The sequence below is a fragment of the Natator depressus genome, chromosome 3 (genome assembly GCF_965152275.1).
Source record: "Natator depressus isolate rNatDep1 chromosome 3, rNatDep2.hap1, whole genome shotgun sequence".
Taxonomy (NCBI): Eukaryota; Metazoa; Chordata; order Testudines; family Cheloniidae; genus Natator; species Natator depressus.
In genome coordinates, this window is record NC_134236.1 from 14,239,796 (window position 1) to 14,265,944 (window position 26,149).

At 45.0% G+C, this 26,149-nt stretch overlaps 1 protein-coding gene across 1 annotated transcript in view; it reads left to right on the forward strand.

Moving 5' to 3' along the window:
* The window catches only part of PKHD1 (PKHD1 ciliary IPT domain containing fibrocystin/polyductin), a 369,527-nt gene that overhangs the window by 168,241 nt on the left and 175,137 nt on the right, over window positions 1-26,149 (forward strand). Inside the window, exons 38-42 of the mRNA XM_074947443.1 lie at window positions 13,488-13,695; window positions 15,755-15,912; window positions 18,524-18,718; window positions 22,739-22,864; window positions 25,325-25,458. Coding sequence (XP_074803544.1) covers window positions 13,488-13,695; window positions 15,755-15,912; window positions 18,524-18,718; window positions 22,739-22,864; window positions 25,325-25,458 — 821 coding nt within the window. The remainder of the gene's footprint in view (window positions 1-13,487; window positions 13,696-15,754; window positions 15,913-18,523; window positions 18,719-22,738; window positions 22,865-25,324; window positions 25,459-26,149) is intronic.

Here is a 26,149-nt window from a genome sequence, read left to right on the forward strand (position 1 = left end):
TGACATGCCCAAGTCTTACAGGAAGTAAGTAGCAGAGGCAGGAGCTGAGTCTAGCTGTCTGCAGTCCCACTCCATTGTCCTAACTACATCAGCCATCCTTCCAATGTGTTGTACAGATTTGTGATTTTGTTTCTTCATTATTTTGTCAGTTCTGTTCTGTATTGTAAATGGCATGCACTCACCTCTAATGAGCACCCACCCCTAGGTTGAATGTAGGTTCAGTTTTTTCCCCCTCAATTTCCTCCACTCATGGTGCCCCTGTCAGCTGCTGTCCTTGTCAGGCAGGTCTTCGGTGACCCAGTCCTTTGGCCAAGTCACACTCTGTCCATGTGCAAAACAAACAAACCCTTTCTGAGTTAGGCCCCTTGTTGGACTGTATCTCAGTGCCCTCTGTAACGTCTTTTTATCTGCAGCCCTATCCCTGGGCTGGATTTTTACTCAGTCCAACAGGGCCTATCACAGTACCCTGGTTCAAGCGGTCTCTCAGCCCCTTCTCGGCTCTCTCAAATTGTCCCTGCTCTGATATGGAGCAGTTCTCAAGGACTCCCTCCTGGAGGCAATGTCTTTGCCCTCTTTGGACCTTTCTGGCCCCAACTCTTCTGCTGGGCCACTAAAAGTTCAGTTCCCCTTCTGGGGTGTGTCAAAGCCCAAGACATTTCCTCTGCCATTGGGGTGAATCCAGGCCCCCCCCCCCCCACAGATCCAGGTCCCAGCCCAGGGACCCTATAGATAGCAGTCATCTGTCACACCCCTTTACATAAACTGCATCTCTGCTACAATTACCTGGCCCACTTCCCCACAGCACCAACACATTCTTCACCTTACCTCAAGGCCTTGTCCTGGTTGAGTCCCATCAGTCAGCCCAGAGCTCCTTCTTGTCCCATCCCCCCCCCCCCCCCCGTCTCTGCCATCATTGCTCTGTCCTGGGTCCACACCATCAACTCTCCTCCAGCTCCAACAAGGAACTGAACTCATTAGGGTCCTGCAGCTCTTTTTATACTAGCCTGTTGGGCCCTGATTGGCTGCTCCCTGCACCCCCTCATTGGCTGCTTCCCCATAACCACTCTAGGACATTTGGAGGACTTCTTTTCTGCTCCTCTCTGGGACGGAGTGTGGTAGGAGCCTGAGGCCTCCAGGCCGTTACATATATCTTATCATGTTGTGTCCCTTTCTTCACCTGCTGCTCCACCAATGATACTAACCTTGACTGCCTGTTAGTCCACTTCTCCCATGAGCACGCTAGTAGGGAGGGAGAATAATTAGTAAGTTATTTTGTTTTTAAAGTAACATTAAAAAAGAAACAACAAACAAGATAAAATGATTCCTTAATGTGTTGATTTCTATCTTAAGTAAAGCTTTGGTGTAATTATGGAATCCTTGACTCCATGTGGAAACAAAACAACTTTAAACAGTAACCAGTTCTGGGTTTTGAACCCAGGCCTGCAGTATCCCAGGCAGCTGCCACCCTGCAGCTCTTTAGAGCTACTGGAAAAAGGGGCAGGTAAAACTCTAGCTGGCCAAGAGCTCCTGATTGGGAGAGATGTCTGGCTCCACCGATTGGCTCAAATGCAATATTTAAGCCAGAAGAAGGCACAGGAAGCTGTCTGAGCAATTAGGTGAATTTATGGCTGACTACTGCTTTGAGACTCTGCATCCTTGCTTGCATCCTGAGCCCTGCCTTCCATCCTGTTCCTGCCCTCCTTATCCCAGATATCCATCTGCTGCTGGTTCCTGCTTACCTGTCTGGCTCCAGGTCCATGCTCACATGCCCTACCTCTGATCCTTGGCCTGACCCTTGACTCTGTCTCAGGCTATGTCCTCCTGGCTCCAGTTTCTGGCTCCTGACTGCACGGTTAGGCCTGATTGCCCACTCCCTGGTCCTTACAGTAACCCAAGCTGGAAACATACTGTCCCCTTCAGACGGCATTCAACGATGGTTCAGAATAACAGGATGTAAATGCCTGAGTTTTCTGTCATGCTAGTGTAAATCTATTGACTTCAGTGCAGTTACTCCTGGCTTACCCTAGTGCAAGTGCGAGAAAAGTCAGGCCAACAGACGGGGCTCTCAGAAAACAAAAGAGTAAACTAAGAGGAAAGCTTGCTTAAAATAATTGGAAAATGATTTATTGGATGCAATATCTACCCTTGGTGATTTCCGGTATTATTACTTTTCTTTAGTACAACCAGGGAGGACAGTAACTCGCTGTGGGCTAATGGTAAATTATGATCTATTGCAAAGGAGTGAGGGAAAATGTATCATAGGAGGTTCAGTATGTGCCACATGCTCTCCCTGGTGCTGTTGCACAAGTCGGATCTCACTGGACACGTCTGTTTGAATGTCAGCTGGAGAAAAGGGAATGTAAAAAGTTAGAGCAAACGTCATCTATTGAAGAAAGAAGGGCAAAGTAAAGGTGTTGGTGATTGCGGGCTTTGGAGTGTGCCCACTTATGAGGGTGAGGAACTGGAAGCCAGGAGATTGTTCCCAGCTTTATCGCTGATTTGATGTGTGGCCTAAGGGTGGTGTAACTTTGCCTCTCCAGGGCCCCAAACATGTTTCCTTTGAAGTCAATAGAAGATTTGTCGTTGACACAATCAGGCCCAGGGTTTGGGTCTATGGCCTGGTCTCCAGTATGGGGTTAGGTTGAATTTAGCCACGTTAGGTCAATTTAAAAATGACCGTGTCCACACAACCAACCCCATTCCGTCGATCTAAAGGGCTCTTAAAATCAACTTCTGTACTTGTCCCCGACGAGGGGAGTAGCACTAAAGTCGACCTTGCTGGGTCGAATTTGGGGTAGCGCGGATGCAAATCAACGGTACTGGCCTCCAGGAGCCATCCCAGCGTGCTCCATTGTGAGCACTCAGGACAGCACTTTCAACTCCGATACACGAGCCAAGTACACAGGAAAAGCCTCGGGAACTTCTGAATTTCATGTCCTATTGGGTCAGTGTGGTGAGCTCAGCAGCACTCAGCAGCACAGGTGACCATGCAGTCCCAGAATCGCAAACGAGCTCCAGCATGGACCGAAAGGGAGACACTGGATCTGATCGCTGTATGGGGAGAAGAATCTGTGCAGGCCGAACTCTGATCCAAAAGAAGAAATGCAAATATATTTGCCTAAATCTCACAGAGCATGTTGGAGAGAGGCTACACCAGGGACAAACAGCAGTGCCGCATGAAAGTTAAGGGGCTCAGGCAAGCCTACCAAAAGACAAAGGAGGCAAACGGTCACTCCGGGTCAGAGTCCCATACATGCCACTTCTATGAACAGCTGCATGCTATTCTAGGGGGGGACCCTACCACTATCCCACCACTGTCCATGGACACCTGCAAGGAGGGAGTCTCACGCTGCACGGAGGAGCATTTTGTGGATGAGGAAGAGGAGGAGAATGCGCAGCAGGCAAGTGGTGAATCCGTTCTCCCCGGCAGCCAGGACCTTTTCATCACCCTGGAGCCAATACCCTCCCAAGGCGGGATCCCCGACCCTGAAGCCGGAGAAGGCACCTCTGGTGAGTGCACATTTGTAACTACAGTACAGGGTTTAAAAGCAATAGTGTTCATGGTCACCTGGTTGAAATAGGGGAATTTTTGTAAGGGAACAGTAAAAGGACCCCGTTCAAGCTGGACTGTTTGCACTTGGCTAAAAGGGATCATCCCAGAGAATAGCCACACGGCGCAGGGGAGGGGTGAAGGGATCATCCCAGAGAATAGCCACTCGGTGGGGTGGGGGTAGGTGTGTGCTGGACGTCTACCCGAATACTGCAGCCCCTCCTTTTAAATGTGAAACCCAACCCATTGCTTGCTCTGGGAAAGGGGGGTGCTGCAGTTTGAAAACATTCCCACATGTTATGAAGGCGTAAGAAGCCAACCCAGTTTTACTCCCTCAAGGTGCAAATGTTTCTACGCTCCCCCTATCACCTCTGTCCCTGAGGTTATCACAGATTAGAAGGCAAAAAACCCCGCACTTGTGATGACATGTTTTCTGAGCTCATGCAGTCCTCCCGCACTGATAGGGCACAGCTTAAGGCATGGAGGCATTCAGTGGCAGAGGCCAGGAAAGAATTAAGTGAGTGGAGGCAGGACGCGATGCTGAAACTAATGGGGGAGCAAACGGACATGATGAAGCATCTGTTGGAGCTGCAGGAAAGCCAAGAGCACAGCCCCCTGCTGCATCCACTGTATAACTGCCTACCCTCCTCCCCATGTTCCATAGCCTCCTCACCCAGTCGCCCAAGAATGCTGGGGTAGGGGGGGAGGCTCCGGGCACCCAGCCACTCTACTCCAGAGGATGGCCCAAGCAACAGAAGGCTGTCATTCAAACAATGTAACATTGTTCTTCCCTCCTCCCCCACCCCACCCAGGCTACCTTGTCCGCTATCTCATTTTTTTTAATTAATAAAGAAAGAATGCATGGTTTCAAAACAATAGTTACTTTATTTCGAAGGGGGGAGGGTGGTTGGCTTACAGGGAATTAAAATCAACAAAGGGGGCAGGTTTGCATCAAGGAGAAACACACACAACTGTCACACCGAAGCCTGGCCAGTCATGAAACTGTTTTTCAAAGCCTCTTTGATGCGCAGCATGCCTTGCTGTGCTCTTCTAATTGTCCTGGTGTCTGGCTGCTCAAAATCAGACACCAGGCGATTTGCCTCAACCTTCCACACCACCATAAATATCTCCCCCTTACTCTCACAGATATTATGGAGCACACAGCAAGCAGCAATAACAATGGGAATGTTGGTTGCGCTGAGGTCTGACCTAGTCAGCAAACAGCACCAGCGAGCTTTTTAGCATCCAAAGGCACATTCTACCACCATTCTGCACTTGCTCAGCCTATAGTTGAACTGCTCCTTACTACTGTCCAGGATGCCAGTGTAAGGCTTCATGAGGCATGGGAGCAAGGGGTAGGCTGGGTCCCCAAGGATAACTATTAGCATTTCAACAACCCCAATGGTAATTTTCTGGTATGGGAAATAAGTCCCTTCTTGCAGCTGCTCGAACAGCCCAGAGTTCCTAAAGTTCCTAAATATGTGAGTGTCATGCACCTTTCCCAGCCATCCCACGTTGATGTCGGTGAAATGTCCCTTGTGATCCACCAGTGCTTGCAGTACCCCTTGAGAAGTACCCTTTGTGATTTATGTACTAGTTGGCAAGGTGGTCCGGTGCCCAGATGGGGATATCACTCCACCACAGTTAGGGAACCCCATTGCAGCAAAGCCATCCAGTATGACCTGCACATTTCCCAGAGTCACTACCCTTGATAACAGAACGTCAATGATTGCATTGGCTACTTGGATCACAGCAGCCCCCACAGTAGACTTGCCCACTCCAAATTGATCCCTGACAGACTGCAAGCTTCCACAGGGCTATGACCACTCGCTTCTCAACTGTTAGTCAGCTCTCATCTTGGTATTCCTGCACTTCAGGGTGGGGGAAAGCAACTCACAGAGTTCCAGGAAAGTGTCCTTACGCAGCCACTGGGAATCATCCCCCCCCCCGCCCCCACTGTTCCTCACACATTCTTGTCAACTGCTGGAAATGGCCCAGCTTGATTATCACTACAAAAGGTTTTTTTTCTCTCCTGCTGGTAATAGCTCACCTTACCTGATCACTCTTGTTACAGTGTGTATGGTAACACCCATTGTTTCATGTTCTCTGTGTATATAAAATCTCCCCACTGTATTTTCCACTGCATGCATCCGATGACGTGAGCTGTAGCTCACGAAAGCTTATGCTCAAATAAATTTGTTAGTCTCTAAGGTTCCACAAGTCCTCATAGAATCATAGAATATCAGGGTTGGAAGGGACCTCAGGAGGTCATCTACTCCAACCCCCTGCTCAAAGCAGGACCAATCCCCAATTAAATCATCCCAGCCAGGGCTTTGTCAAGCCTGACCTTAAAAACTTCTAAGGAAGGAGATTCTACCACCTCCCTAGGTAACGCATTCCAGTGTTTCACCACCCTCCTAGTGAAAAAGTTTTTCCTAATATCCAACCTAAACCTCCCCCTCTGCAACTTGAGACCATTACTCCTTGTCCTGTCATCTTCTACCACTGAGAATAGTCTAGAACCATCCTCTTTGGAACCACCTCTCAGGTAGTTGAAAGCAGCTATCAAATCCCCCCTCATTCTTCTCTTCTGCAGACTAAACAATCCCAGTTCCCTCAGCCTCTCCTCATAAGTCATGTGTTCCAGACCCCTAATCATTTTTGTTGCCCTTCGCTGGACTCTCTCCAATTTATCCACATCCTTCTTGTAGTGTGGGGCCCAAAACTGGACACAGTACTCCAGATGAGGCCTCACCAATGTCGAATAGAGGGGAACGATCACGTCCCTCGATCTGCTCGCTATGCCCCTACTTATACATCCCAAAATGCCATTGGCCTTCTTGGCAACAAGGGCACACTGCTGACTCATATCCAGCTTCTCGTCCACTGTAACCCCTAGGTCCTTTTCCGCAGAACTGCTGCCTAGCCATTCGGTCCCTAGTCTGTAGCTGTGCATTGGGTTCTTCCGTCCTAAGTGCAGGACCCTGCACTTATCCTTATTGAACCTCATCAGGTTTCTTTTGGCCCAATCCTCTAATTTGTCTAGGTCCCTCTGTATCCTATCTCTGCCCTCCAACGTATCTACCACTCCTCCCAGTTTAGTATCATCCGCAAATTTGCTGAGAGTGCAATCCACACCATCCTCCAGATCATTTATGAAGATATTGAACAAAACTGGCCCCAGGACCGACCCCTGGGGCACTCCACTTGACACCGGCTGCCAACTAGACATGGAGCCATTTATCACTACCCGTTGAGCCCGACAATCTAGCCAACTTTCTACCCACCTTATAGTACATTCATCCAGCCCATACTTCTTTAACTTGCTGACAAGAATACTGTGGGAGACCGTGTCAAAAGCTTTGCTAAAGTCAAGAAACAATACATCCACTGCTTTCCCTTCATCCACAGAATCAGTAATCTCATCATAGAAGGCGATTAGATTAGTCAGGCATGACCTTCCCTTGGTGAATCCATGCTGACTGTTCCTGATCACTTTACTCTCGTGTAAGTGCTTCAGGATTGATTCCTTGAGGACCTGCTCCATGATTTTTCTGGGGACTGAGGTGAGGCTGACCGGCCTGTAGTTCCCAGGATCCTCCTTCTTCCCTTTTTTAAAGATTGGCACTACATTAGCCTTTTTCCAGTCATCCGGGACTTCCCCCGTTCGCCACGAGTTTTCAAAGATAATGGCCAATGGCTCTGCAATCACATCCGCCAATTCCTTTAGCACTCTCGGATGCAACTTGTCCGGCCCCATGGACTTGTGCACGTCCAGCTTTTCTAAATAGTCCCTAACCACCTCTTTCTCCACAGAGGGCTGGCCATCTACTCCCCATGTTGCGATGCCCAGCGCAGCAGTCTGGGAGCTGTCCTTGTTAGTGAAGACAGAGGCAAAAAAAGCATTGAGCACATTAGCTTTTTCCACATCCTCTGTCACTAGGTTGCCTCCCTCATTCAGTAAGGGGCCCACACTTTCCTTGGCTTTCTTCTTGTTGCCAACATACCTGAAGAAACCCTTCTTGTTACTCTTGACATCTCTTGCTAGCTGCAGCTCCAGGTGCGATTTGGCCCTCCTGATTTCATTCCTACATGCCCGAGCAATATTTTTATACTCTTCCCTGGTCATTTGTCCAACCTTCCCCTTCTTGTGAGCTTCTTTTTTATGTTTAAGATCTGCTAGGATTTCACCATTAAGCCAAGCTGGTCGCCTGCCATATTTACTATTCTTTCGACTCATCGGGACGGTTTGTCCCTGTAACCTCAACAGGGATTCCCTGAGGGAGTCGAAGTCTGCTTTCCTGAAGTCCAGGGTCCGTATCCTGCTGCTTACCTTTCTTCCCTGTGTCAGGATCCTGAACTCGACCATCTCATGGTCACTGCCTCCCAGATTCCCATCCACTTTTGCTTCCCCCACTAATTCTTCCCTGTTTGTGAGCAGGAGGTCAAGAAAAGCTCCCCCCCTAGTTGGCTCGTCTAGCACTTGCACCAGGAAATTGTCCCCTACGCTTTCCAAAAACTTCCTGGATTGTCTATGCACCGCTGTATTGCTCTCCCAGCAAATATCAGGAAAATTAAAGTCACCCATGAGAACCAGGGCGTGCGATCTAGTAGCTTCTGCGAGTTGCTGGAAGAAAGCCTCATCCACCTCATCCCCCTGATCCGGTGGTCTATAGCAGACTCCCACCACTACATCACTCTTATTACTCACACTTCTAAACTTAATCCAGAGACACTCCGGTTTTTCTGCAGTTTCGTACCGGAGCTCTGAGCAGTCATACTGCTCCCTTACATACAGTGCTACTCCCCCACCTTTTCTGCCCTGCCTGTCCTTCCGGAACAGTTTATAACCATCCATGACAGTACTCCAGTCATGTGAGTTATCCCACCAAGTCTCTGTTATTCCAATCACGTCATAATTCCTTGACATCACCAGGACCTCCAGTTCTCCCTGCTTGTTTCCAAGGCTTTGTGCATTCGTATATAAGCACTTGAGAGAACCTGCTGATCATCCCTCATTCTCAGTATGAGGCAGGAGCCCTCCCATCACAGACGTTCCTGCCTGTGCTTCCTCCCGGTATCCCGTTTTCCCACTTACCTCAGGGCTTTGGTCTCCTTCCCCCGGTGAACCTAGTTTAAAGCCCTCTTTACTAGGTTAGCCAGCCTGCTCGCAAAGATGCTCTTCCCTCTCTTCGTAAGATGGAGCCCGTCTCTGCCCAGCACTCCTCCTTCATGGAACACCATCCCATGGTCAAAGAATCCAAAGCCTTCTCTGCGACACCACCTGCGTAGCCATTCGTTGACTTCCACGATTCGACGGTCCCTGCCCTGGCCTTTTCCTTCCATGGGGAGGATGGACGAGAACACCACTTGCGCCTCAAACTCCTTTATCCTTCTTCCCAGAGCCACGTAGTCCGCAGTGATCCGCTCAAGGTCATTCTTGGCAGTATCATTGGTGCCCACGTGGAGAAGCAGGAAGGGGTAGCGATCCGAGGGCTTGATGAGTCTCGGCAGTCTCCTCGTCACATCGCGAATCTTAGCCCCTGGCAATCAGCAGACTTCTCGGTTTTCCCGGTCAGGGCGGCAGATAGATGACTCAGTCCCCCGGAGGAGAGAGTCCCCGACCACCACCACCCGCCTCCTTCTCTTGGGAGTGGTGGTCGTGGAACCCCCAACCTCAGGACATCGCATCTCATGCCTTCAACCAGCGGAGTCTCCTTCTGCTTTCTCCCCCCAGACGTATCGTCTGGTCCACTCTCCGCAATGGTACCTGTGGAGAGAACATGAAAGCGGTTAGTTACCTGTGTCTGCATTGCTGGAACCCGGACATTCCCCCTTCTTCTTCTGGAGGTCACATGTTGCCAAGCTTCTTCACTGGCCTCTTGGCTCCACTGTGCAACCTGCTCTAAATCTTTAGAGCTTTGCGCCCGTAGAAGCATATCCTGACTTTTGTCCAGAAAATCCTCAGATTCTCGTATGCAACGCAGGGTCGTTATCTGTTGCTCCAGACCTTCAATCTTCTCTTCCAATATGGAGACCAGCTTGCACTTTGTACAGACAAAGTCGCTTCTGTCCTGTGGAAGAAAGACAAACATTGCACATCCAGTGCAGGTCACAACAGCTGAACCCCCCCCCCTTCCATATCACTTTCCTACTATGAGTTTCCTCAGAGAAGTTGACAAAATGTAAGCCTCACTGGGCTCACTCCAGGCGAACTCCCAGGCAAACTCCTGCTGTGTGCTGCTCTGCTGTCCCCCGCTGCTCAGCTGGTTCGCCGCCACTCAGCTGGTTCGCGAAGCTCTGGCTATTTTTTCCTCCTTTTCTTTTATCCCATACCCGCAACACTATGCGGTCCCACCAGTCTGTGCTTGTTTGCCGGGCCCAGAATCGGCGTTCCACTGTGTCAACCACCCCTACTGCCGCCATGATGTCCCAATTGCCACAGCCTGTGCTTTCAGGAACGTCTGTGTCCATGTCCTCATCAAAATCCTCCTCGTGCTGGCGTCTCTTAGCTCGGTTCTGCACGTACTCCAGGATAATGCGCAAGACGTTTACAATGCTCACAACAGCAGCGGTGACGGTGAGCTGCATGGGCTCCATGCTTGCCGTGGTATGGCGTCTGCAGGAGAGCAGAGTTGCAGTGGAAGCAGTGGATGACGACAGTTAGCAGTCGTACAGCACCCAAGAGGACCAGAATGGATCCCCCGAGCTCGTCGCTGCGGAGCAGGAGAGCAGAGTTGCAGCAGAAGCGGTGTATGATGACGGTTAGCAGTCCTACTGCACCGTCTGCTGACAGTAGCACCCCGGTCGCAACAGCAGTGATGACTCTGAGCTGAGCGGGCTCCATGCTTGCTGTGGTATGGCGTCTGCACGGAAAAAAGGCGTGAAACGATTGACTAACGTTGCTTTCACAGAGGGAGGGGCGACTGACGCCATGTACCCCAAACTACCTGCGACAATGTTTTTGCCCCATCAGGCATTGGGAGCTTAACCCAGAATTCCAATGGGCGGCAGGGACTGCGGGAACTGTGGGATAGCTACCCAAAGTGCACCGCTCTGTAAGTCAATGCTAGCCAGGGTAGTGAGGACGCACTCCGCCGACTTAATGTGCTTAGTGTGGACATACGCAATCGACTGTATAAAATCGATTTCTAAAAATCGACTTCTATAAGATCGACCTAATTTCGTAGTGTAGACATACCCTGTGTCTCCTTTTACCCTTCTACTTGGGGATACCTCTAGGATCTGTCTCAGCAAGCTACTGTGAGGATTTGTAAATAAGTGTATTAAGTGGAGCTTAACATATTTTTTTTCCTGGAAAAGAGTTTTTGTGTGAAAAATTTTATGATTTTCCCCCATGTTGTGGACAAAAGGTTTTAAATGCATTTTTTCTAAATAAAGTTTTTTATTTCATTTAAAAAAACGAATTTTGAATGTTTTTTCACCTCCCTTCTGTCACTTATTTACTGACTTCCAGGAGGGAAAAGTGAGAAAAATAAAATTAACTACAAAAAGTGAGAACATGGGATTTTTTTCTCCTCGCTTGGAATGGAACGTTTTCAAAATTTCAAAAACATTCAGAAATGTGTTGAAAATTTTTCTTCCAAATTTTATTTGCAAAAAAGACAAAAAAGTCATTGTCAAAAAATTGCCCTTGTTGAAAAATGACCAAAAATGTCATTGTCATTGAAATCTTATTTTCAACAACAATCACAAAACCAAGACCTTTTAGTAAAAAAAAAAAAAGGTTTCTACCAGGTCTTTTGTTTAGGTATATTGGGTCAAATCCTGGCTTCACTGAAGTAATGGCAAATTGCCTATTGATTTCCATGGGGCCACACATTCCCCATTGACTTTATGCAGAACCTTTCACCAAGGATTTCAGAGTATTATTACCCTCAGTAGGTCATCTCCATTCCCTTACGCGTGGTCTACTCTAAAAAGTTAGGTTGACCCAGCTACATCGCTCAGTGGTGTGAAAAATCCACGCCTCTGAGGAATGTAGTTGAGCCGACCTAACCCCGGGTGTAGACAGCACTAGGTGGATGGAAGAATTCTTCTGGCGACTTAGCTACTGCTTCTCAGATAGGTGGATTGCCTACGCCAACGGGAGGGGTCCTCCCATCTGCATAGGCAGTGTCTACACTGAAGCGCTACAGTGGCACAGCTGCTGTAGTGTTTCATATGTAGATGAGTCCTTAGATGTCATCTTCAGAGAGATGCTTGTAATATAACAGGGGTCGGCAACCTTCGGCACGTGGCCCGTCAGGGTAATCCAAAGGCTGGCCGCGAGACATTTTGTTTACATTGACCATCTGCAGGCATGGCCCCCGCAGCTCCCAGTGGCCACGGTTCACCATTCCCAGCCAATGGGAGCTGCGGGAAGCGGCAGGCCTCAGGGACGGTCAACGTAAACAAAATGTCTCGTGGCCCACCTTTGGATTACCCTGACGGGCCACATGCCGAAGGTTGCCGACCCCTGTACTATAACTATATTCTCAACGTTTCTTTGATGAGTCAATTTTAACTTAAGTCATATCCACATTAAGGTTCTGTCTAGATAAGGATCCATATTATAGGGTTGAGACAGGATTCCCAAAGCAGTGTGGAGAGATGCTATAATCAAGAGAGAAAGGCAATACCTCACTTTATTTTAATAAAAACAATGAGGAGTGCCCACGAAAGCTTATGCCCAAATAAATTTGCTAGTCTCTAAGGTGCCACAGGTACTCCTCGTTGTTTTTGCTGATACAGACTAACACGGCTACCACTCTGAAACCTTTATTTTAATAGTTATTCATCAACATATTATTTAAGCCATATTCAGTTCCTGACAGGATTATTCTGGCCAGAGGCTTTTTTCAAATGGTTTTAAAAGACAGAATGATCAAGATATTTGTTATGTACCCTATCGGGTGCATTTCATCCAGAAGGATCCCAGAACACCCATGTGCAACCATCTCCTGCGCAGAACATGGCAACCCTTCAACAGCACAGCACTACATTGCACAGCAGTTCAGGACAGGAAGCAAGAAAGCAGATGATATGAAATGGAAACTTATGAGGCATTTAAGATTGTTCGACTGTAATAATGTAGATTGGGATTTGGAGAGACATTTTCCATAAAAATGTGTAAAATGAAAAACAAAACAATGCAACAGAAATGTTCAGGAAAACTACAATAATTGTGTATAGCACTGCAATATCATTAACAATTCAGTATTTTTTTAATTATAGCTTAAAATGGCCAGATTTTCCCAGTTGGGGGGCAATCACTAGTCTCTTGAATATATCAGCCATGGTATTCTTTCTGTTCTCTGATTTAGAGATGGCTGTGCAAATGCATCTGGCACAGGCACTCGTTTTTGTGCATCTTCACAAGGCTTTCACTTTCCACAAAGATCCTTTTGAACAACCAACTACACTTGTTCTAATGTTTGCAGCAAATGAAATCAATGGAGTGGGAAAACCATGAATTTGCTGTGACAGTGTTTCTGTTTTATTAATCAACAAATGATCACAGATACTCTCTTGTAGCATTAGTCTAGCCACTGCTATAGCTGCAAGTCAGTGAATGACAGTAGGAAAAGCTATGTCTACACTTAAACTGCTACAGTGGCACAGCTGCAGCACTTCTGTGTAGACACACTAAGGCAACAGGAAAGGTGCTCCCATTGCTGTAGTCAATACACCTCCCCGAGAAGTGGTAACAATTCTTCCTACCTAGCACTATCTACACTTAATTACTTTGTTCAGGGGTGTGGATTTTTCACGCCCCTTGAGGAACGTAGCTGAGTCCATGTAACTTTTTAGTGTACTCCTGGTCATAGTCAGAATGACTACCCAGTATTTTCAGAGCAACCAGCTAATGTGATTTGTCGAGTCCCCTTTTGTGACTGATAACTACCCAGTTCATTTCTTCATGTATCATTCCTAGGTTGGGTGCCAGAAGTGGTGTTCACACACCTGAAGTCAGCAGCTTGCGTTAATGACACTAGGCTATTCCTAGAGGAGCCTGTTGACTGGCAGCCTGGGGATGAAATTATTGTGAGTGGAACCGGTCCTGGAGATACGTATCAGCAAGAGGAAATCGTCACAGTTGAGGCAGTGAACAACACTGAGCTCTACCTTAGATCGCCTCTCAGGTTAGTGGGTTTTGGGGGATCCCAACGACAGGTAGCTAACTTGGGGCTTGTCTACATAGGAAGTTATTCTTAATTAAGTGTTTCTGGTTAACTGCCTATGTAGATGCTCTTATTCCAGAATAGTTAATCTACTTTAAATTATTACAGATTATTTTTCATGTGTAGAAAAAAGAAGTCAGTAAAGCATGGGAGTCAGGATCAGGAATTGCAGCAATTCCGATAAAAAATGATGACGATACTATATAAATATCTTTCTTTGAGAAGTTTTACAGAAACTGTGACATCACCCTGTAGTGATACATTCTGGTGTGCATCAAGAGCAAACCAAGAACCAGCCAGTGGACTTCGAACAATCTGTGGAGAGCTTTTTCATAGCAATTAAACCTTCAAAACTGTCAGGCACAAAACCAGCTTCTCACCCTTATTTATGATAATGAACCCTCCCCCCAAAAAACCCTCTGATGATATTTTACTGAACCCACTTAAAAAAAATTTACTCTGAGCAGGAGAGTAGAATTTGCAAAGCTGAGTTAGGTAACATTTATTTCTTAGTAGAATGACCCTATTGGATATTGAGCATATTTGTTTTGGTTTAATTTTCCTTTTCTTTGCCAGGGCACATACAGCGGGGGCATTTCCAAAAATAAAAAAAAAACAACCCCAATATAATAAAAATGTTCATTCTTTTTGGATAGTGGTTTCTGAGATGGTCCTGGTTGCCCAGTACCAGTACTCTAGGCTTCCATGATAGAGATAACATTACAGATTACTCAGGTTACTAGAGGTTGATGCCCTTAATTATTAAAGTTGAGCACAGAATAAAATAATGTGTGGTAAGGGTGGGTATCTGTAAGTCCTATATTTGGTCTCTAGTTGCCTGAAAAATGCTGGCCAAGAAAACCAATATTTGGAGGTCATTAGGGCCCAATATATTCTGAATAGAGCTGGTCAACAATTTTCCAGTGAAACTATTTTTCACTGGAAAATTGGGTTTTTGACTAAATGAAAATTTTTCCAAAAAGTGTCTGTGGAAAATTTTGATTTTGTGGTGGTTGTTGATATTGTTGACTAACTGAATGGCCAAAACCAAAATATTTTGATTTGGAAATGCCCCTACAGGGCCCCCCAGGAGCTGTAGTTTGATTGCCTCCTGCCCCTAATCTGCTGTATTCACTGGGCTCTTGGCCAAACTACATCTCCCATGATGTACCATGGCTTGGGACTCATGTAATGCAGCACCTCCTGTCTCTGAGAGAGAAGACCACGTTTCAGCTTGGGGGATGTAGTCCAACCAAGGAGCCTGGCCTATAGAAGAGAATAGGAGCATGAGGCACTCAAACGAAAATTGTCCTGAAATACCATGGTAACGTTTCCAACTAGAAATATGTTGGGTTTTGGCTAAAATATTTCATTATTTGAATTTCCACCAAAAATAAAAATTTTCTGTTCCCCTCTCACCCTGCCCCTTTTTTTTTGACCAGCTGTATTTCTGAATAGGATAGAGATAGGGTGGAATAAATGAACAAAGCTCAAACATATAAAACCGCAACAAAAATATTACTAAACTAGTGAAGCCAGTGAGGATTTGCCAATGGTTGCAATGGCAATAGAATTGGGCCCCGTACCACAACTGTCTGAAATATGCAGGTGCCGCCTGAGAGCATAACTTGGCTCATACTCTTGAAGCTCAGCCTGGGTTCACTCTTGGTGAACGTTTCTATGAGCCTGATGTGAGTTTAGGATCATAATGAAGGAACCTGGTGGATTCAGATTTCATTCTGATTATTATTGTTATTTTTTTTTGCATAGAACCCATTGAAACCTTTTTAAACCAACCAGAGTCTTTCCGTACTCCCAACCCCTTTTATATTTCACAGGAATTTGCTGTTGTAGTTATGAAATAGAGATGGACTCAGAGCTAGACCCTGAAACTTAACAAAACTAGTTTGGACCCAGCTCTGAATTGTGAAGTTTCCATCTTCAAGCTCAGGATGAACGGATGCTTCCTGCAGATATTCCGGCAGTCATGTTCTTGTGTCTGTTTCTATGCTTTGTATAGGTACCCTCACAGCTCTGGAGAAGAGTGGGTGCATGGGAATCGCTTTGCTCTGAAAGCTGTTGTGGCATTGCTTAGCCGGAGAATTGTTGTCCGAGGAAACCTCACCAGAGAGAGGATGTCCCACCTAAGGGAGTGTGCCAAAGCAGGTGTGTCGGGAGGTGAGAAGAGTCTTTGGGTAGAGACATGTTTGGAGGAAAAGAAATAAATAAAGGCAGTATTGTTACTTTGACATCACATTATGGTATATCATTTTGTTAGAAATCCTTCTTAACAGAATAACTTTGAAGCCCACTCAGCGCCAGGAAAGTGAATTTTTCTTTCCGGACATTGTTTGACATGGAAGTATGATCTCTCAGGGGTTGAGCTGAATTTCCTTGTTATCTTGCAGATGTGTTAGCCTCATGTTGTTGTTGTAAGCCATCTTCGGAAAACCCCGCCCCCCACCTTTCAAAAGAGGATATCTTTTGAAAATAATGTTTCCATGTACATATTATGTTAAACTTTTAATTGTGTTTACTAGTTAGTGACTTAAAGAAAATCTCCCAATCCTTTTTGTACTCTTGATTGTAGAAGACTGGGATGTTGCTAAGTGCATTTGGAAAACCTGGTCAAATAACGATAATTGGTTTGATTTCCTCACACTTACAGTGGTTTTATGCCTGTATAACTCCACTGACTTCCAGGGAGGGGTTCCTGATTCACCCAGGGGTTCCCGCGTAAAAGAGAGCAGAACCATACCCAGTGACTGTAATTTGGATTGAGAATTAGGACTGCTGACTGCCTATGCTTTCCTTTAAAACTAAAATTCTGTCTGCTTTAAACTTTTCACACAAGACTTCATTTGGTATTCAACAGCCAATTGCTGGTACAGCCCCATGAATTTACTCTGGCACCCAGGACTATTGTCACTGATATGCACTAGGAGTGGGAGTGATTTTATTTGTGTTAGAGTGAAGCTGTGGTTGTCAGAGGAATAACAAGATGATGATTTGGGTGGGTGTCAGATTGTCTGGAGCGGCTCATGACTGTTAGTGCCTACCTCAGGGCAGACTGTCAGAAAACAGGGCAGACACCCCAATCTGGTGGTGTGTTCTATAATTCAATTTCACCAAACCAGTAACAAATGTGAACTCCTGGATCACTTATACCAGTCTCATCATAAAGTCACAGACAGTCCCCTTAGACTCTCCAGTCTATCTTGCCACCCAGACAAACTGGACTTTGTGATAAAAGGTCATTTAAACCAAAAATCACATCACATTTAGGTTGCTCCCAGTCCGAAGAGACCAGTCACTTACCCCAGATCAATTGGTACTCTAGATCTGACACCAAAGACAACACTGGTAGCCAATACTGTAGTACACTAACTAAAGGTTTATTAGTTAAGAAAAGGAAATGAGAGTTTTTCAGAAGTTAAGGCAGGTAAAATATATGCACAGGTGAGTCACAGTTTCTAATTCCGAATGGTGGCAGGGATGTAATAAACTGCAAGTTTCCCAAAAGGCTTTTCATGGTTCCCAGATAGTCTCTGGGGATCTCTGCTTTGCATCTGGTACACTTCCCTGTAAGAGTCCAAACAGTCCAGAGATGTAGGGTCTTTCCTGGAATCCATACTTATAGCTTCTTCTCACAGAAAACAAGCTATGAGAAGCCATGTGGGCTTTTCCTCTGATGAAGGAGAGAGGAATGCATTTTGAGTCTTTGACCTCCGATCATCACACACAATGCCCACTTGCTTCTAAATGAGCTCTTTTCTGTTAAAGTTCTTTGTTTGAATCGCACAAGGCTTCTTTCTCATTTGATGGCTCATTTGATGGGTTACTTAGTTACAGGGGTGAATGCAATGTACATGTTTGCTACTCCATTATAACGGGATACAGATAAGTGAAAACAATGCACGTAACATCCCACTCGTTTTCATGAAGTTTAAGCACCAAATACACTCTTCTACATTTACTAGCCACTTTTATCTATACTACTACACAAGTGAATTGCCCTGCGGCTCTGGCATGAGCTGGCACCTTGGTTGCCAGCGTCGCAGTGGGATTTTGTTGTTACATTTCTGTCTTAAAAATAAAAGAAAATAAATAAAATAGTGCTGTTAAAAGTGACCAGACAGTGTCGGAGATTGAAATTCTCTCTCTAGCCTCAGAACAGGCACAGCCTGGGGAGTGGTAGTACAAATCTCCATATGCTACCCACCTGTGTGCCTCATGTCTGACGTGGAAGAGCCATCTCTAGAGGCATGGGGATTGTTCATACTCAATGCCCATTTCAATCCTCTCTAACCTCTGCCAACAAGAGAGAGGTGTGATCTGAGTGCCAGTCACGGAGCCCTGCTTCCATCTTTGACCCTGAGCAAGTTGCTACTTAACCTCTGTGTCTCACTTTCCCCACTTGCCAGGTGGGGGTAGTAGTCCTTACTTACACCTCCGAGAGGTACTGTGAAGAGCTGATGTTCATAAAGAATTTTGAAGTGTTCTCATTGCAGTTTAATTCAAATACATCCATGCCCAATTGCCTTTTCACGAATCTGACCCAAAGTAAATCAATGTCAAAGTCATCTTTCCCAGGCACAGATCTATTTAGAACTGAACAGAAGGAGCTTACCGAAGCATAAAATGACTTCAGCTTCCTGTGGGTTTCAATATACATCCCTCTAAAAAGGATCAGCTCTTATGCATGGAAAGGCATGGCTTAGGACTTTGCATGGAGCATAGAGTCACTGTGGAGCTGTGCCGTTGACAGACTCTCTCTGCTGTATTTCAGATGCTTCGGCATGTCTGTACAAGAAGAGCGAGAGGATGCTAGGATCCCGGGATATGGGGGCCGTTGTTATTGTGCAAGCTTTCCAGGGTGAGGACAGTCGCATCCGTTTGGAAGGCGTTCAATTCCAGCACGTGGGCCAAGCATTCCAGCACCACTTGAGCGCACTGACCATTGCCGGGGATGCCCGTATGACTGGTGAGAGACTGTTTAGGGCCCTTGTCTAGCACTTGGGAGACCTCGGTTCAATTACCCGCTCTGCCACCAACTTCCTCTCTGAACTCAGCCAAGTCACTTAGCCTCTCTGTGCTTCAGCTCCTCATCTGTGAAATGGGTACAATAGCACTGTCCCAGCTCTCAGGGGTATAGTCAGGGTAGAGAAGCTAAAGACTGTGAAGTGCCTTGGGATCTATTGATAAAAAATGCTATATAATAAATAGGTGCTATTGGTTATTATTATAGATCGGAGATAGGCCCAAGAAATACCATGAATCAAGACTCAACTGATTGAACTTGGGGCATGAAAGTGATTATAAAATGGTAGAGTTCATGATTCGAAGGAATGGGAGGAGGGAGAACAGCACAATAAAGACAAGGGATTTCAAGAAGGCAGACTTTAGAAAACTCAGGGAGTTGGTAGGTAAGATCACATGGGAAGCAAGTCTAAAAACAATAGAAGACAGCTGGCAGTTTTTCAAAGAGACATTGTTAAGGGCACAAGAGCAAACTTTCCCACTGCATAGGAAAGATAGGAAGTATGGCAAGAGACCACCCTGGCTTAACCAGGAGATCTTCAGTGACCTAAAACTCATAAAAGAGTCCTATAAAAAGGAGAAACTAGGTCAAATTACAAAGGATGAATATAAACAAATAACACGAGCATGTAGGGCCAAAATTAGAAAGGTCAAGGCACAAAACGAGATCAAACTAGCTAGAGACATAAAAGGTAAAAAGAAAACATTCTACAAACACATTAGAAGCAAGAGGAAGAACAAGGACAGGGTAGGCCTGTTACTCAGTGAGTAGGAGCGGGGTGGGGGGGAGTAATAACAGAAAATGTGGAAATGGCAGAGTTGCTTAATGACTTCTTTGTTTTGGTTTTCACCAAGAAGGTTGATGGGACATCTAACGTATTGAATGACAGTGAAAATGAGGTAGGATCAGAAGAGGCTAAAATAGGGAAAGAACAAGATTACTTGGACAAATTAGATGTCTTAAAGTCACCAAGGCCTGATGAAATGCATCCTAGAATACTCAAGGAACTGACTGAGTAGATATCTGAGCCATTAGCGATTTTCTTTGAGAAGTCATGGAAGATGGGAGAGATTCCAGAAGACTGGAAAAGGGCAAATATAGTGCCCATCTATAAAAAGGGAAATAAGGACAACCCAGGGAATTACAGACCAGTCAGCTTAACTTCTGAACCTGGAAAGATAATGGAGAAATAATTAAGCAATCAATTTGCAAACATCTAGAAGATAATAAGATGATAAGTAACAGTCAGTATGGATTTGTCAAAAACAAATTTTGTCAAACCAACCTGATAGCTTTCTATGACAGGGTAACAAGCCTTGTGGACAGGGAGGAAGCTGTATATCTTGGTATATCTGTATATATATGGTATATCTTGATTTTAGTAAAGCTTTTGATACTGTCCCGCATGACCTTCTCATAAATAAACTAGGGAAATGCAACCTGGATGGAGCTACTATAAGGTGAGTGCAAAACTGGTTGGAAAACCATTCCCAGAGGGTAGTTATGAGTGGTTCAGAGTCATGCTGGAAGGGCATAATCAGTGGAGTCCCGCAGGGATCAGTTCTGGGTCCAGTTCTGTTCAATATCTTCATCAGTGATTTAGATAATGGCATACACAGTGCAATTATAAAGTTTGTGGATGATACCAAGCTGGGAGGAGTTGCAAATGCTTTGGAGGATAGGATTAAAGTTCAAAATGATCTGAACAAACTTGAGAAATAGTCTAAAGTAAATAGGATGAAATTCAATAAGGACAAATGCAAAGTACTCCATTTAGGAAGGAACAATCAGTTGCACACATGCAAAATGGGAAATGACTGCCTAGGAAGGAGTACTGCGGAAAGGGATCTGGGGGTCATAGTGGACCACAAGCTAAATATGAGTCAACAGTGTAACACTGTTGCAAAAAAGCGAACGTCATTCTGGGATGTATTAGCAGGAGTGGTGTAAGCAAGACAGGAGAAGTAATTCTTCCACTCTACTCTGCGCTGATTAGGCCTCCACTGGAGTATTGTGTCCAGTTCTGGGTGCCACATTTCTGGAAGGATGTGGACAAATTGGAGAGAGTCCAGAGAAGAGCAACAAAAATGATTAAAGGTCTAGAAAACATGATCTATGAGGGAAGATTGAAAAAATTGGGTTTGTTTAGTCTGGAAAAGAGAAGACTGAGAGGGGACATAACAGTTTTCAAGTATGTAAAAGGTTGTTACAAGGAGGAGGAAGAAAAATGTTTTTTCTTAACCTCTGAGAGTAGGAGAAGAAGCAATGGGCTTAAATTGCAGCAAGGGAGATGTAGGTTGGACAATAGGAAAAACTTCCTAACTGTCAGGGTGGTTAAGCACTGGCATAAATTGCCTAGGGAGGCTGTGGAATCTCCATGATTGGATATTTTTTAGAGCAGGTTAGACAAACCCTCGTCAGGAATGGTCTAGATAATATAGTCCTGACATGAGTGCAGGGGACTGGACAAGATGACCTCTCAAGGTCCCTTCCAGTTCTATAATTCTATGATTCTGTTTTCTTCAAAATCCACATTCCAAACCAAACCAAATTTTGTATTTAGGGGCCTCTCTCTGTGCTCCATGAAATGTGTTTTGGACTAGGGGTGGTTCGATTAAATAGGAAATGCACATTAAGTTTTATCCATTCCTAGAACTCGACCCCTAATGAATCTTGTTGAAGGTTTTAAGATATTTAGTTGTTTTTCCCCTCTGCCTAGCAGCCTGCCTCAAATTATATTTCATTTTTGTTGCTTCTCTGTGTAATCATGGGCTGGCCAGCACTGGAAACAGAAGTAAAATACTAAGAATGATCCTATTTCATTAAAAGAAAAAGAGTACTTGTGGCACCTTAGAGACTAACCAATTTATTTGAGCATAAGCTTTCGTGAGTTAGAGCTGCATCTAATGAAGTGAGCTGTAGCTCATGAAAGCTTATGCTCAAATAAATTGGTTAGTCTCTAAGGTGCCACAAGTACTCCTTTTCTTTTTGCGAATACAGACTAACACGGCTGTTACTCTGAAACCTATTTCATTAGTTTCAGTCCAGCAATTGGAAAGCAGGAAGAGCTGGAAAGCTCATGGGTAAAGCTGGTTCTCATGATATTCCTAGCCAAACTTTGTAGCATCATAGAATTCATAGAACATAGAATATTAGGGTTGGAAGAGACCTCAGGAGGTCATCTAGTCCAATCCCCGGCTCAAAGCAGGACCAGCTCACATTAAATCATCCCAATGAGGGTTTTGTCAAGCCAGGCCTTAAAAACCTCTAAGGATGGAGATTCCACCACCTTCCTAGGTAACCCATTCCAGTGCTTCACCACCCTCCTAGTGAAATAGTGTTTCCTAATTTCCAACCTAGACCTCCCCCACTGTAGTCTCATGGGGGAGGTTTAATTAACTTGGAATATCAGTTTTTTAGGGTTTGTCCATCACTACTGCAGACTGCGAGTAAAGTCTGGTGACGGTTGTAGGGACCCTCCAACTCCTGTTCATGCCGGTGGGAGTCTTTCCATTGGTGTCAAAGGGAGCTAGATCAAGTCTGGGATATGAACATCAGCTGAGAAAGCTTTGCCTTTGTCCTGGCATGTAGCCCACACTGGCCTGTCCTTAGTCATGTCTGCTAATTTGCACATGGCTTTGCAATGTTATGATGCTGCTTTAAAACCTCGTTATGTTGTGATACAATGTCACAATGTTGCAAACATTTTACCCGTTGGAAATCATTTGAGGGCTGAGGGGGTAAAATTCATCATATAAGCAATACTTGCAGGTTAGTAAAAATTGCAAAATTTGGGTGAACAGCTTAAATTGTGATCTGTCTCATCGGAGCATCACAGCAAATTGGATTAACCAAGCAGCATCAGAGTTGATGAATAACATCTTGTACAAAAACGTCACCTTTAACGGAGACAACTTGGAGTTATATCCCTGCTTTCCTCTGACACCACCCTTTTCTTTCCAGATTCTTACATTCGCGGTTGCTCAGTGTGGGATTCCTTTGGTCGGGGACTCAGTCTGTCGAGGATCTCAGAGTTAAGAGTGGACAATAATGTTTTCTATAACATTTTAGGTCATGGGATTCTACTGGGTAAGTGAAGCAGAGGATTTTCAATCAACCTATATGTGGCTCTTTATGCCAAGGATACAGTTAATCAAAACTTCCTTGGGCGGAAGAAGGTTCGATTCATGTTCTCTGGCACTAGTCTTGTGGAATCCTGTATATCACTCTCCAACTTCCTCATGCAGATGCCGAGGACCTGTTTTCTTGTAACCATATATGCTTTGGGTCCATTTCTTATGACCAGCATGGAGCTTGTTCAGTCCTATTGGTGCTTCTCTCCTGCACCACCTCTTTTCTTTACAATCTAACAGTAGATAGAGATTTTTTTTAAAAAAAAAATCTGATTCACCTGTCATGGAAAGAACTCTATGATGTAATATTTATAGCCCTGATTCACCTAAGCACATACTTCCCATTAGTGTTGATCAGGTGACATTGAAAACAATAGGATGATAGCACATGTTTAAAGTCAAGCACAGGCTTAAGTACTTGACTGATTTGAGACAACAAAAATATTGAAAATCAAAATCTCTCTCCTATCTACCATTAAAGCAAGCTGGAGATTGGTCTGCAGCCTGTCCCACAGGCATCCCATACTGCCTGAGTATGTCATGATATCACTTTAGTTTTGGCTGCCGCCAGTCATGGATGAGAAACAGCAATTTAAATTTAAACAAACAAACAAAAGCCTTAGGCCCCAACCCTGCAATCCAGTGCACACATGCAGGCCTTCCGCTTGACTGGAGTCCCACTGAAAGCACTTTGACTATAAACAGGTGCAGAGCTCAACCTGTCCAGGTCTTAATTTGGAAATCCGTTCCTCCCATCATTCATGCTGAGACATAATTCTGACTTTCCAATCTCTGGGCTGAACTAAATGTGTCCTCAGAAATTTCGGGCTGAATACTCTCTATCCTCAAGACGTCTTTAATGGCTTCAATGTCAGTAGCTCCAGAGGGTCTGAAAGATGAATTTATATATCATTTTGTTACCTGTAAAGGCATATTTATTATAGCTGCCTGTTTTCTGCTCTAGAATTGAAATCTCTCAATGATTTCATTTAAACCCCTATTCGCTAGGATTTTGCAGGACAGTCATAAAAAGTTGCTCTGGGCTTAAACTTAATTGGCAAACAAGATCCCGGCCTGGAAGCCAAGACTTTTTATGCCTCCTTTCAAACCTGTATGGCTGTCAAAGCACTAGTGTACAATCCTACTTTTGCTCTCATAATGGCTGTGATTGAAATAAATACAATCTGAAAAGGAAATATTTCTCAGCAGGATCTAGTTCCAAGGTAAATGCCATAGAGGTTGCATGATGTGTGAAAAAATAAAGCCCCAAACTCTACGCATATATATATTTTTTGGAGATCAGCTTGAATTTAGGGTGGTTAATATGGGGGAGGGTATCTGTGTCCAGGGAAGAATTGGAGGGAGCGTTGCCGTCTGTTATCCCTAGTAAGAACCATATGTCTTGAAAAGGAAGGGTGAGGTTGACTTGCATGTTCCCTGGATAGGGCTTGCCATTTTCCAGGTAGATGATGGCTGGCATTTCCTTAGGATAGAGGTTAGGGTGCCTTTCTTTCCTTTCTGTGCCAATTCACGGTGCATGCCGTTTTGGGGACCCAGTTACTGCAGGCAGGGGGCGTGTGTGCTGCTGTGAGTGGTGGCTCCATTGTTGTCTTCTGCCCATTGTCTAGTTCATCGCTCAAAAAACAAAACAAAACAAAGAAACAATCCCAAACCAAAAAAACAACCAAAAAACCAACAACGACCAAAATAAAACAACAACAAGTGAAAACCCAAGGCACTTTGGTACATGGTTGCATGATGTGTTTTTAATCTTTCTGTTTACATGGTTAAGGCATTGGGTGGGAACTCAGGAGATTTGGGGTTTAACTCCTGGCTCTGTCACAGGGTGAATTTAGGCAACTCACCTCATCTCTCTGTGCCTCCGTTCCCCATCTGTACAATGTGTATCATAATATCTCTTCTTCCTAACCATTGTCTGTCTTCTCTGTTTAGATTCTAAACTCTTCGGGGCAGAGACTGTCTTACTCTGTGTTTGTACAGTGCCTAGCACAAGAGGCTCTGATCTTGGTTCTGGCCTCTTGGCACAACCATAGTACAGATTAATAACAACAGTTCCCTCTCCATCCTGTGGAAATTATCTGATCTTTCAATTATGCACCCCAGTAATAATTTTCACCCCTGATATTTAGACCCCTGCCATGTTAAATTGACCCTGCCCCACTCTCAGCTTTCCCTCTGTGGCGTAACATGGATTCCAGCGTGCTTTGCAAACAGTACAAATACAGCACTGCAGAAAGGCAGCCACCTCTATGGTGAAGAGCTGCAGCCAACCAGCGCACAGTGCCTTGCACAACACTGTAGGTGGGGAATAACACCGAGAAAATAATATGTGATCTGCATGGGTGGTGATTGTTGGGTTGTATTTGATGAATTTGTGCCTCTGATTATATTTTAGGAGGGTGGTTGGAAGAGGGGAATAAAGTCAGTCACAACACAGTGATTGGCCTTTCTGGAACGGATGGACTTTCCAACATAGAAACGTTATCACCAGCAGGGATCTATATCAGGGCTCCGGCTAACCAGGTAGAGGTAAGGGTAAAAAACAACACTGTATCCAAGAACAACAGATTGGTCTGAAATATGGTTCTCAGAGTGACGCAAACACAGGTTGTTCACTTACTGAGTAAGTTTTAATAAGGATGGTTACTGAAACAGGATAGTAATACAAGTGCACAATGCTATATTCCCTAATAATATTCTCTGTCTCTGTCTCTATACATAAACACACACTCACACCCACCCACATAATCTCTCTTTCTCTCACATACATACGGTGTAAAATGTTTGCAACAAAACTCCATTCCCTATGTAACTTCCAAGCTTTTTATGTTTCGTTACAAAGTCCAAAGTCATCTTGGGTTCATCAGAAGACGCACAAAATTTTGCCAAAAAACCTAGGCCCAGATCTGATCAATTCTGGTCCAGTTTTATTGTTTCCATCAAACTTTAAAAAATTCAGTTTTTCCTGATCTGGATGGCAAACCAAATACAATTCCACAGTTTCAAGTGAATTCCACCTGGATTTGTACCCGAAACTCAAGAAAAACTCAGGGACTGCCAAGCCATAGAAACTGAAACCAACGAGGAACTACATATGAGGACATGATTTCCCCTTCACTCTCTGCTCCTCAAAGAGTTGCACCTAACTTTGAAGGTGAGAAACAGACTAACAGGTTTCCTGTGTTACTCTCTTGACAAGTTTGCCTGAGAATAAAGAGAG